At 49.7% G+C, this 13,397-nt stretch overlaps 2 protein-coding genes across 2 annotated transcripts in view; one reads left to right on the top strand and one right to left on the bottom strand.

Annotated features, from left to right (window-relative positions):
• Positions 1-3,774: 3,774 nt before the first annotated feature.
• frma (fra mauro) lies at positions 3,775-5,610 on the top strand. The gene has a single exon (XM_043209721.2). The coding sequence runs from the start codon at positions 3,775-3,777 to the stop codon at positions 5,608-5,610; it is 1,836 nt and encodes a 611-aa protein (XP_043065656.1).
• A 1,388-nt stretch (positions 5,611-6,998) lies between these two features.
• Positions 6,999-13,397, bottom strand: part of SPR (Sex peptide receptor) — a 38,197-nt gene continuing 31,798 nt past the window's right edge. Inside the window, exons 4-6 of the mRNA XM_017235964.3 lie at positions 13,090-13,220; positions 10,890-10,951; positions 6,999-8,079 (exon numbers count right to left, since the gene is read on the bottom strand). Coding sequence (XP_017091453.2) covers positions 7,350-8,079; positions 10,890-10,951; positions 13,090-13,220 — 923 coding nt within the window. The 3' untranslated portion in view covers positions 6,999-7,349. The remainder of the gene's footprint in view (positions 8,080-10,889; positions 10,952-13,089; positions 13,221-13,397) is intronic.

Raw genomic sequence — 13,397 nt, 5'->3', positions numbered from 1 at the left:
CCTGCCGATAGTATGTTTTCCGGCCTAATGAGAACTTCTTGTGGTTGGCTCTGCACTGAGACACAAGATTCCTTTCCAGCTCTGTTTACAGTTCACAATACTAGAAACGATTACCTTTTCTAACATATTGCCATCGCTTACTGCTGTCTACATTTGTGGCCCTTCGTTATTTATATCCCACCTCTCTCTCCCCACTCTATTTGTATCCTTTGCTGTATGGCCCCCGGCCATATCCTTTCCGATTCCGCAATTTATGACAATCATCTCCATCTGTTGAACGCTTTTGGCCGCAACCAGAACCGTTTGTCATTCCGTTTCCAGTTAATGAAAGCGAATGAATGCCAAATGTTGAGTCAACAGTCTAGCTCTTGGCCCCACATATGGCCGGTGGATGGTGGGCAGTGGGCAGTCTGGAGTGGGAGTGGGAGTGGCTGGAGCTAATTTGGTCAGCACGTTATTAAAGCTAATTGCGTTGATTCATAAATTAGAAACACCTTTGATTGCGGGTTCGTGACAAATGTGCCACAGTCCTACAATCCTATGGTCCTAAAGTGCGCGACATGTTGCGTGAGGAATGCCATACCGGGCTAATGACTGGCCGCAGGATAACCAAAGTCCAGTCGGCCTCCAACAATGGTTGAGCCTTTTAAAGTCTCTCGCCCTTTGTACTCGTTTCTAAAACCAAAATAATCAGAACTCAGAACTCAGGTTCTGGGGGATAATTTGCCACTTGGCCTGCCATACGTGAACTTGGCCAGTCACGGCTTGACACTTGACCGGCAACAGTCGATTATCATGGCCAAGTGACACCCAAATTCGAAGGATGACCGGCAGTTTCAGCCTCCAAATTAATTGTTAACTGCAAGAGCATAAAATTAATTATGGACGGGGGGCCGCTGGAGGGCTAGAAACGATTCAGGAAAGGTAACAAGATAAGTAGAAAGGAGAAAGACTTCCATATTTCACTTTTCGGCGGAAAACTTTGCTTCAAATACTTCGCATTCTGGTGCAGGGTCAGAGTGGCCTTCTGGGGGGAATTTCCGAAATTACAAAATGAGCCAACCATAAACATAAACTAAAACGACGGGCAAATGGCAAATTTCGTCCGCAATTAAACATAAAACTGGCAAAACCCAAAAATGCTCAGACAAACCGCTGACAAATGGTCGTCCTGCTGCCATAAAAATAGCAACAAACAACAGCAACATTAACAAGCCGCATTTATTTAAATTAAAAGCCTGCTGCTTGAAAAATACTCTTCAACTTTCCTGGCCCGATCTCGGTACGGGGCTTCTAGCCAGCCTTGAGCCTTGAGCAAAAGAAATTATGTTTCCCCTTTGTTTGGTTCGAGGACTCGGCTGGAAACCATAAATGCTACTCGAGGGCAGCATAACAAATAGTTGGCATTCATTTGGGCGGTTGTGCGGCTCACAATTGTGCGGTCACTGGAGTTAGTACGGCGTGTAAATTACATGACGCGCGGAATTCCATTCCGATGGCGACAATTAATTGCAAATCGAGTGGCACTCGGCCATGGAAACTGCGGTTTTTCGAGGGAATTGGAAACTGGCAGACACCTGGCCTGGCTATTGGGTTGTGCTTTTGGTGGTCATTCTTAAATAACACATTAATTAAATTGCTTAGATGCTTTTGTAGTCGATGTTCGGTCGGGGTTACCTATTGTAACAGGGGGCGTAGCTTTTTCATAGCATCTTTCAGGTCTTTTAATTGGAATACTTCATTTTAAAAGTAAATATTAAATTTGAAACTTTAAAGTTTGTTTTTATAGAAGTTCTTATATTTATTATTGATCGGGGTCACTTTCCTAGATGGTGACCCCGACGTCTGGTGAATAAAAGAGAACTGTTTCCCCTAACTATCCTTACAGAAGTTCTTAAAATTTGGCTCTATAAAGGTCACCTTATCATTCCATCTCCCATGCATTTAAATCAAAGGACTAGCTCCTTTAACTCAACCCCAAATTGGAGTCCATCCGGCATCTAAGATCAATTTTTAGACAGCACTCCCTTTAAAGACCATGACCCAGCCAAGCGTGTAGTGGATGGACCCAAGGACTTCCGCATCCCCCAGCCTCCTCCCGGCTGTTTGTTGCCCATCTAATCAATGTTATTGTTGTGGTTGGCGGTGGAGAGTGGGTGGCTGGTGGTGGTTGGTGGCAGCTCCCTTGCGGGTGTGCATAAATTGTATTGAAAATTAATTAGCGAATGGCGGCATCCGAATGCGAATTCGAATCCGAATCGGAATCGGAATCTGAACAGGCTGGATGAAAAACGTAATTGCCTCTGATTATATACGTCCATCGATACTTGGGCATTACGGAGAGCTTACTCCATCACGCACACTTACGCACGAAGGCACACACACACACACACGCACACACGCACTCGAGGGGGGAGTGTTGACTGGGGGGGATGTGTAGGGGACACAGACATAAGCCACACGCAGCATTAAATTGGCATTAGGTCAGGCCAGTGGACCAGCAGATAGCAACTGTGGATGTTTTGGCCCAGAATTGGATTGAACTTGACTTGTTTTTGCAGCCAACATCAGACAGTGAGGACCGACTGAAGAGGGGGGGGAGGTCGGAGGGGCGGGTGATGTGGGGCATAACATGCCACATTGTCGCTTTGACTTTTATTTATTTTGTTCGACGCATTTTGAAAAGCCAATAAGCAGCTTTCTGATTGATTATCTGCTGCCCTCTCATTGTCTCCGTGTTGATGTGTTCGCTCCAATACACACACGTCCGCTACAGTGAAGACTGACTGAGGGAGTCCCATCCATCGAAAGTGGTAGCATAGCCTCTCCTCTGTACGGAGTCCATACTGTAGCCTTGTTTGCCTGGCCGAAGGTCTACTGGCTCTGTGTGTGGTAGACGTCAATCAATTTTGAGTGAAATAAATGAGGCTTGTGCAGCGTTTTTGGTTGCCTACACTTTCGGGCCAAGTTAGTAGATGCCAAAGCCAAATCCACACAGCCAAAGTAGAAGCCAAAGCCAAAGCCAAAGGCTTAAAATGGAACATGCCTCGACGTGGCCCCGGGCCACATATTACACCCAAGACCCTGGAAGCCCCCGATTCCCGCATCCCCCGCATTATAAATGGCCAGGTTTCCAGGCCCTTGGATCCATTCCGGCACTTGCCCCCGCCACCTCGGGCTAAACGGCCAAAGTTTCGGCTCTTTGTTGCCGAAAAATCTCGTGACTTTGATGAGAACTCTCGAGTGCAGTGACGGCATTTTCTCACCGCACTTCCAGCCCATCCACCACACCACATATTTGAGCACTTAACAAGCCCCAAGCAGGAGCAGGAGCTGGAGCAGAGAGCCCGGGCCAACACTTTTGGCTAAAGTGCATTAAACATAAATGAGAAAGTGTCGCAATCCAGTTTGAGCCACATTCTCGCCAGCATTCACACCCTCCTACCATCCACACCCTCATCCGAAAGTTTCGTGTGTGCGGCGAACTCTCGGAATGCAAAATGAAAACTTTTCCCAAATCATAAAAACACGACAAAGCCGACAACGACGAGTGCCAGCTTCTGGCCAAAGTTGCCGCAAACTGCATTCGAATTCCCAGAAGACTGAGCCCACAAATCCCCCGAGCCGGTTGCTGCCAGGCCCGGAGCTCTAATTGGAATCTAATTAAAAGTAATGAGAAATCTAATCGCAATCTAGAACAGATCGATAAGACGCTGCGGCTCTGGTGCTCCGGCTCTGGTGCTCATTCGCCATCTGATCGTCCGCAGATCAGTCATGAGCTTCGATTTGCGGCTTCTACTTGTAATCCTTCTTCCGGGATGGGCCCGGCCTCAGCTTCCGGATCGCGTGGCCCGGCATATGGCTAGCAATGTGGATCCTTGCCTAGACTTCTATAGATACGCCTGCGGCAAGTGGGCAGCCGTCCATGCCGGCATGGGGTATCGAAGCGTGGTGGGCCAGCTGGATTTCAACTACCACAACGACCTGGCCGATGTGCTGGAGCAGCCCCTGATCTCCGGCCAGGAGGAGCCCGGTTTCGTGAGGCTCGTCAGGGACTACTACGCTGCCTGCAGAGTGAACCAGACGGTGGTCCGGGCAATGGAGGTGCTGGGTTGGATCATCCGGAAACGGGAAGCCAGTCGGGCCGACCTCACGGTAGGAGTGAACGCTGCCTTCCGCCTTCATATCCTTCTGGATCTCCACAGCGCGGACATGCAGAAGGTGTGGGTCGACCTGATAGTGCGCTACGACGTGGACTGGGACGAGAAAGAGACCCGCAGGGAGGCTATGACCCGCGAGGAGTTTGATCGCCTGTGGAAGCAGTTTCCGGCGGCGGAGCTGGAGGACAAGGAGAGCTTCTGGAGCAGCGTGACCACCCTCGAAAAGGAACTTCTCGATGCTGGACAGGGGGAGGCGTTCAATATTCTGAAAGGACCTCCCGCATACTGGATGTTTCCCTGGCCCGCCCGCAACCCCGATGTCTGGCACTTCAAGCAGATGGTCTTGGTCCTCTCCTATTGCCCCATCCAGTTCCTGCTCCGCTACATCTACCTGCGTCTGAGCCTGATCCCGAGTCCAGAGTCTATCCAGCCATGGGCCATCGAGCGCAACGACTGCGCCCAGCAGGCCCGCGAGTTCCTCGGCCACCCCGCTGTCTGGCTGATGGAGCAGCATCACCCCAGACTGCAGGAGGAGCCGGTGTTGCAAGGACTGTTCGGGGAGCTGAAGCAGCGCTTCGGCCAGAAGCTGCGGGCCAACCGGAACGAGTTCTCCGCCAAGGTGCAGGCCTTCCTGCTGGCCAAGCTCGACCGGATGCATCTCCGCCTCAGCGTCCTGCCCCAACGGGGCGACAAGGTCTCCACCATCGCGGAGCGCTACCGTTTCATCAAGCTTAACGCCTCAGACCACTTTGGCAACCTGGAGCATCTTCTAACCATCTATGGAATGGCGGCAGCACTGCCATACTCGATCTCTCCCAGATTCGAGATGCGGAAGTGGTGGCTGCCCATCGACCGGCGGAACTACGGTAGCTTCGCCTCGCCCTTCTTCCTGCCGCGGGCCAATATGCTGGTGGTGCCCCTCTCCCTGCTCGCCAGCCCCCTCTACGAGCGCAACCAGTCTGACCTGCTGACCTACAGCTCCCTGGGCTTTATCCTGGGCCACGAGCTGACCCACGGCTTCGGCTTCCACGAGGTGGGGCGGAGCCCGCGCGGCCACCTGCACCCCGGCGTAATCAAGGAGTTGCGCCGCAACAAGTCCTTCCGGCGAGCGGAGGAGTGCGTGGAGGACCGCTTCGGGCCGAAGTACTCCGAGGAGAAGCTGGCCGACGCCATGGGTCTGGAGCTGGCGTACTCGGCCTACTTCCACGAGGCGGAGACGGACCGGAAACGGAACCGCACCGGTTCCCAGTCGCCGCAGCAGCGACAGCTCTTCTTCCTCAACATGGCGCAGTTCTTCTGCTCCGACGAGCGCTGGTGGGACCATAGCAGCCGCCACGGAAGCGACCGGCGGCGGGTGAACGATGCGGTAAAGATGTTCCCACCCTTCCTGGAGGCCTTCGGCTGTCCGGCCTCCCCCCGGGCTTCGAGGAAACCGTGCCGGCTCTACTGATCGATGGAATCCCCCTATTTACAAGTCTGGGGAAAAAAAAATAAAGTGAAACGCAGTGGCTGGGTGACATTTAATGAGATTATTTATTCACCATCGGATGCTTCGCCGGAATATGTACAAAAACAAAACGAAACCCGTAATCAGAGTCGGAAACACGGCGACGGCACTAGTATATAGTATATAGTATGTAGATATTTGTAAATACGTAGGTAGCACATTCCATTCAGACAAACTCTTAGAGATAGTTTATAGTTTTTTTAGTTTTTAGTTGAACTCTTTTAGTTTCGGTTTTAGGTTTCTGGTTTTTTAGTTTTTGGTTTTTGTTTTTTGTGGTTTTTTAGTTCATTTTAGTCTAGTTTTCGTACACTTAGAACATTCAAACTGGAAACTGCAATTGTAATCAGTAATCTTTAATCTGGTTATCAGTAATCTGTAATCAGTAATCAGTAATCTGTAATCTGTAATTGTAAAATACTTGTACACATATCAACATTGAATCCCAATTGCTTACACTAGAAAAAAAAACATGTGGGTTACCGCTTAGCCTAAACATCAACTTGAAATTCGGTATGACTGATTGGAGGCCTTGTCTACCTGTCTGTGTGATGTGTGTTTTGGATCCTCCTTTCATTTAAATCGGTAAACGCCACGGGGCTCGACTGGGTTTACGGACCTAAACGAGTTGGGGCCACGTGCTCCTCCTCCTCATCCTCGAGTCCTTAGATTGCTAGCTACACTTAAACACGAACTCTATACCTTACGCTGATCGAGAGTTACAAAAATATTTTACAAACGGGCCATTTAACACTAATATGCCTCACTAGTAGCACTGATTAATTGATTAATCTCAGTATGCTAGTCCGACAGTTGCGACTCTCGAGCTTCCTGTAAGTATTCTCAAGGTATTACTCCTAGGTATTACAGTAAAGTTATTGTTTTAAATTACACACTCCCCCGCCAGTATCACTTGGAAAGTTGAGTCCCCCCCTTCTCCCCGACCGACCACCACCGCAAGAGTCTGCTCCAGAGCTCTACAACAAAGACCTATAACTATTATTAGCTTAACCGCCACACTATGTGGGGAGTATGTGACATCAACGGACAAGAACACCTAGATTCCAAAGAGGGATATTCGGGGATGTTGTTATACCTTCTTATAAGGGGACTATTGTCCAGCCTGCTCCTAGGATCTATAATCTATGGGGGTGGTTGGTATTACTCTTATAACATCTAACATTGATCAAGGTTGCTTATCATTTCAGATTTCTTTAGTTAGACCTGGACTGGATGAGTTGTAGTGTTCCCACCTGAAACCTGACTTGTGGGTCCTGTTCCGGCTCAAGTCCCGCTGAGGACTTTGTGGAATTCGCAGGAAAATGCGACAGAGGGGTGAGTTCAACTTTTCTTACATTTCTAAGACTGTTTCTTGAGAGGATTGTGGGTTAGTTGGCTTTCGATTTCTATAGCTCTGTTGGGTAGCAAGCTGGGATCCTGGGATGCTGGGATGGGAAGAGGTAACTGGCATCATCAGACACCCTTTAGACATTCCGCTCCTCGGCTATGATGTCCATGGTGCTGACCCGCCGCTGGGTTGTTAGCAGATGCTGGTGCTGCGGCGCACCTTCGCCGCCACCACTGGACGCGCCCCCGCACCCGCCGGGAGCATGGATGGTGGTGCTGGTGCAGGTGGTGCGACGGTGGTCGCTGCTGCCCCGCCGCGGCACCAACATCACCAATTACTAGAGGACCGTCTCGTTGGTGTTGGTGCAGGTGCGGGCGCCGTTGACGATCGAGTACTTGGTGGAGCTGTCCTTCTTGGCCACCAGCCGGCCGAGGAAGATCTCCTTGAAGGTCTCCCGGAACTGGCGCGACATGCCGCAGTAGATGCCAAAGTTGATCGGGTAGCTGACCACCAGGAAGAAGTTCGTCAGCATGATGCAGATGTTGGCGAGGCTGTAGTCAAGGAACTCGATAATCAGCGAGCTGACGATGTGCATCACGGTGACCACGGCGATGGGGATCTCGGCAAGGAGGAAGACCGACACGACCACGATCAGCATCAGGGTGGTGCAGTTGGACTCGCGCAGCTTCTTGCACTCTTTCTTGCGGTTTTCGCGGAAGAGCAGCTTGCGCCGCTCCTGCGCCTGCCGCATGGCCGCGAACAGCAGGATGTTCAGCGTCACCAGGATGATGCACGGCAGCAGGTGGACGAACAGCACCCGGAACAGATAGTAGCTCGTGTAGTACAGATCCACCCCAATGTACTCGTGCACCCACAGCGACGTCTCCAGGTGGCATACCTCCGTCTCCTCGCCGTTCCACTCGATGTAGAGCGGCATGTAGGTGCGGTCGAAGAACCGGGGCACCTGGTGGAGTAACGCCAGCAGGGCGATGTAAAAGGTGCAGCGCTTCACACGGGGCATGGTGCACCAGGTCCTGGCCATGGGGGCATGGCAGACGTAGATGTATCTGAGGGAGAGAGAGTTTAAAAGGTGATGGAGTTAGAAGTTCTTGTTTTGGGGGATTTGTAAGTCATTATTCCCATCCCTGTGATGGCCTGTCCTCCCTTCCTGTCCTTGCAATATGTCCTTCTGTAAGAAATGTCCTTTCCCGGCAAAGTAATGGGCTTTGGTGATCGGTGCCTTCGCGAAAATGAAAAGCTTATCTGAGGGCCATTAAGCAGTTGTTACTCGAATGGCACCTGGGATGGCTGGGGTGGCCTCTCCACTCTGTCGTTAACGAGCTTGTGCGTCTAAGCGCGCTTGCTAATACAATTTTATGGCAATGTCGACGGAGATAAACCAATTTCCCCAGGTGGAAATTTACGATCGCAATGCGGTGACAATGAATCTGCCGAAATCCTAATGTCGCCCTCCAGGAAGGGCAATCAGGTCCAATCTGGAGGGCTAATCAAGTCGGCGCTTTATAATTTCATAATTTGGCCAATTTGTTACGGCACCGAAAACCGAGAATCAAATCCTGCCAAAAGTTTCCTCTGGCTCTGGCGACTAGTTGGCCAAGAGCTCCCCCATACCTCGCCCTTTAAGCCAAAAGGACCTCGGCGATGTCCTAATTTATGCGCATAATTATAACCACGCCCACTGCGCTGGCACTCGAAAATGTTTTTCAATCAATCTTTCATTGAACCTTTGTCAAGCGGGGATTTCATTAAACTTGAAAGCAAAAACAAATGGAGGCGGCGGCGAAAACCGAAACGAAAACAGCGCTTGGTCCGGACAAAGGACCAAGGACCGAGGAGCAAGGACTCAAGGATGCGGGCCAGAGGACGAGATGTGAACACCGAGCCACGATTGCCGGGCGTTTAGCCCTAAATGGCATTGATATTAATAAATGAATAACATTTAGCTGGCTTATGTCGTGCCCTTTCGCTCGTGCCCGTCTCGTTTTCGTTGTCATTTTAACAATTTAGTTAATTTGTCCTAAAAGGATGGCCCTCTGGAAACCAAAACACAAAACCCCAAACTGTTAAAGCCCCAAGGAAAACAACCCTCAACCCGTCCCGAATCCCCCAGTCGAAATAAGCGACACAATAAATCAATCAAGTAGCAAAATTTTGAGCCATTGAACGAAAGAGTTCTCTGGGGATTAGTTGGCAGGGGGCTGTATGTTCTGGACTGTATGATACCCGGTACTAACGGAGAGAAGGTCCTTGGGAGAGTAGGTTTTAGGACTCTGTAAGTTAGAGGCTAAGTTTCTTTAGAAGCTTGTTTAATAGAATCTTCCAAGCTGTATCCCCTCCTTATAGTTCAATTGCCTCCAGAAGAAAGTAACCAAACTACCACCAATAATTGGCGGGTATTTAGCCATCAAGTGATTTCAATCACACAACTAATAAGGAAGACATTAAATATTTATAGTGCCCTGGATGGTTGGATGGATCCTGTGGCCCTCAACCCTTCCTTGCCGAGAGGGGCTGTCGTTGGGGCTGCATACAAAAGTCTACCTCTATATATCATAAATTTGTGTGCTTCTTTGTAATATGAAATTTTTATGGAGAGCGTCACTCACTCGGCGAGTTCATTCGAGCCACTCCAGGCCATTATTTGACGACCCACTTTCCCGCCTACCCCTGCCTTTTGGCCCCCCTCCCGTCTGTCCTGCCCCGCCCCCTTGGCAGAGGCCATAAAAACACTTGAAATACAATAAGTTGACAACAGCAACAGAGGCAGAGGCAAGAGGCATGAGGCACGAGGCAGAGGCACCAACAATAACAATAATAACAATAAACGTTGAATGTTTTTATCGCGCTGTTTGTCCTCGGGCGATTTTCAACGCATTTTAGAAAGCGTCCTGGCCAGAGTCCTGGCTCTAGAGCAGTGGCAGTGACGGTGGTTACGGCCCACATACATATACGTTATTATTTAGCTATTTGGTGGTGCAGCAGTGACACCACCCTACTGTCAACCCTACTACTGCCCCACTTCAGCGGCGACCACTCGAGAACGGCCCAAAGTCGCATAATGGCGCTGATATTTATGACTATTCTCGTAGAGTTTTCGGTATATTCGGTTATTTTTTGCAGCCTCTCCAGGCCCGTCCCCCCACTTGGCGAATTTATTCGCAAAGCTGTAAAATTTATGATCCCACACATGAGTTAATAGAACAATGCGGCCGACCCTTGAGAGGAATTTTATTTCTATGAGAAACAGGGAAACGGTGGAAATTTATGTTCGAATAGTATATTCGAAATTAGTTTATTGTTTTCCTTTCAATTTTTTTTTGGACCGTTCTCGGTTTCTTTGCGCGTCTATGAAATATTTATAGTCGTTTGTTTTCTGAATTAGTGGGCTTATTTATGGATTCACATTAGCGGCCGGGGGCTGGCCAATTTTTAAAGAGTTTGAGAGCTCCAAGTTCGGGGGCTGAAAACTGTACACTCCTCCTCTCTACCTGTTTTCGATGGAAATCGATTGATTGTCTGGCTGTCTTGGAGGAACAACTCGCATCACTCATACGCATCACTCATACGCAGCGTTGGCCCACTCGTAGAGGGATGGTGGAGAGCCATTTGTTTACCTTGTACCTTATATACTGTATGGAGGTCTCACACTTGCCATAATTTGTATGCCCAAGGCGGCGCGAAGGCATTGACATTTTATTTTTGCCACAAAAACTGATTTATTGCCGCCATTGACAAGTCAACGAGTGAGTCAGTCAGTCAGTTAGTCAGTCAGTCAGTCTCACATTTTGGTACACCTTAGTTACACCTCAACCAGAGAAGGGCGGGCCTGGTGTTATCCGCCTAATTGCATATTTACCTTTGCACGGCGAGGGCCAGAGTTAGCCAAACGGAGATGGTGTGGCACAGGGCTGGCATAATCTGTAAGTAAACACAGGACACAGTGGAATGAGAAGCTTATAGAGGGAATATGCGATGTGTGGGGATTAGTCGGAGCTCTGGAAATAACTTTCTTGTTTGACTTTTCGTACAACTTTCTCGGGGGCTGGAGGGAGGGGTGTAGCGCAATAATTAAGATGAAAGGATTCAGAAGTTGGCACACGACTCTAAGAAGGAATGTATTGCCGGCAAGGACTCTACAATTACAGGCGATTATGGACCATAAAAAACGCATGTCAAGGAACCTCTCCTGGTCATGCGAGGCAAACATCACTCCAGCCATCAAGTCCGACAGCAATTGCTTATTCCTTCTGCCACAAATCAGATTTGGCCAACTGTGGCCCTCTGACTGCATTAGCCAGACCAGAGCTCCATGGATGGCCGGAATGTTGGCAGTACGGACCGAGACTGCTGGCAACTGGCCATTTGAACATTTTCGAGGACGACAGGTGTCTGCTCCGTTTATGGAGCATAATGAGTGTGGCTCTGTGGCAGACAGGCACTCAGCACCGCACTCTCTGAATCAGTATCTGTATCTGTAGCTGTAGCTGTATCTGTCGGCCGTGTAGTATCTGTGTATCTGTGTATCTGGCCCGTAGCTGTGGCTGTGCGTTTGACATTGAGCTTGGCCATATAATGCACAATCTGTGGCCTAATCCGGTTTATGTGTCTGACTCCGCTGCAATTACACGGACATGGACAGATACCTCTGTACGTAGTACTTTACAATGAAATGGTTGGCCCTCTGGCCCCCTGCCCCTGGCCCCCTACTCCTGGCCCCTTTCTCGTTACATTAACATGGCCATTATGCGCGCCATTCAAAGGGGAGAAAGCAGAGAAAGCAAAGCACGACCGGAGAAAGGGGCGAACGTGCTGCTGGAACGTATAAATTCCAAAGAATGAAATGAAATCTTCAACTTTGAGGCTGCGATGGCCGCCTGGCGGTTATTACCAAACGAGGATGTGGATATGGAGTTGAGGATGTGGATGTGGATGTGAGTTGAATTTTATGGCAGTCATACTCGGAGATAGTAGTCCTCCTCCCCCTACTAGAAGCCTACCAGCCAGCCAGCCAGCCATCTAGGACATCTCAGCTTGAACTTGGCTGGTACAAATCCCCTGAGAGTCCACTAACAGCACGTAGCCAGTACAGTGGTGGCAGGACTCGCAATCAGAGATGATGTTTGCCATTTGGAGGATATCCCCAAGACCGCAAAGGATCTGAAACCACTGTGCCACTGTTTTCGGCTGTCGGGGGCGTAGGGCAGCGTCAGTGGCAGTGGCAGTGGCGCTTTATCAAGCCGACACTACTCCGTTGAAGTGAGTAAACAGTTTTGCTTTCGCCCCCCTTCCCCCTCCCGTTACGAGTGCCATAAATTGAAAATGTTGATTAATCAAGGCGTTCGGGGGGGCATGGGCGACCCAGAGTTTGCATGGTAATGGTGGAGGAACGCTCTCAAATGAATAAGTGCTTTGAATGGATGGGCTGATGGGTGGGTGGGTGGATTACTGCGATTTGTGGATGGGGGGCAGCAGGTGGCAACCAGCAACCGGCAGCCGGCAGGCGGCAAGTGGCAAGTGGCACTAGCAGCGCCTTTCATTCTTTCATTATGCTGACAGAAGTGACACACACAAAGGGACGCAAATAGGGAACTGGCGAACTGGGAACGTAACGTGGCATCAAATGCGATAACGATAACGATAACGCGACGGGATACAAACAAAGCATCATACATCAGTCGGAGACAAAAGGAAAGGCAACAGTAACGGAAGCACAAAGTGAAAGTGAAAGTGAAAGCAGGGTGGAGGGTGGCGGGTGGCGCAAAAGTTCCAGCCAAGCATTTTATTTAGGTCAATGAGCGGCGTGGCGCGTCTTCTGGGAGAAGGTGGAGGCCGGAACGTGGCCAGAAGCCAAAACAAACAGTTTTCCGCTCTTCCCACTTGGCCCGGCCAGCCTTGGCAATTAGTTTTGTGACGAAAACAGCACCGGGAGTCAAGGGGCAGTGAGAGAAAAGCCTAAAAGTAGGCAAAAGTATGATTTCCATTGAAGCTCCAAATAATCTTCCACCCTCCCCTTAATTCGCTCAGTGTGGGCTACAGTGAAGCCTACGTTGACTTACCTCGTTGAAGATGCTGTAGGCCAGACACATGGAGGCCGGATGCAGGGGCTTGTAGTGATTGCCGAACGTGTACATGTACCATAGTCCCGGTGCCGGAAATATAACCGTCAGCATATCGCATATAGCCATGCCTATAACGATAGAGAGAGATAGGTGTACAGAGTTAGAAAGAGATGGCTGTTTGGAATTAGAAATTATGGTAATGGCTATGCAAATCATAGCGATTTTCAATGTAAATTGATTGTGTGATTGGACATTAGGCGCAGCCAAGTGTTGCTGTTGTCCTGGACAATACTGTCCTGGATGTT

This window comes from Drosophila bipectinata, chromosome XL (assembly GCF_030179905.1).
Source record: "Drosophila bipectinata strain 14024-0381.07 chromosome XL, DbipHiC1v2, whole genome shotgun sequence".
Classification (NCBI taxonomy): Eukaryota; Metazoa; Arthropoda; class Insecta; order Diptera; family Drosophilidae; genus Drosophila; species Drosophila bipectinata.
This window is presented reverse-complemented; position numbering and strand designations above follow the sequence as displayed.

Bases quoted from the DNA above. Each gene is read 5' to 3' on its own strand.
- frma (XM_043209721.2), top strand. From the start codon at position 3,775: ATGAGCTTCGATTTGCGGCTTCTACTTGTAATCCTTCTTCCGGGATGG.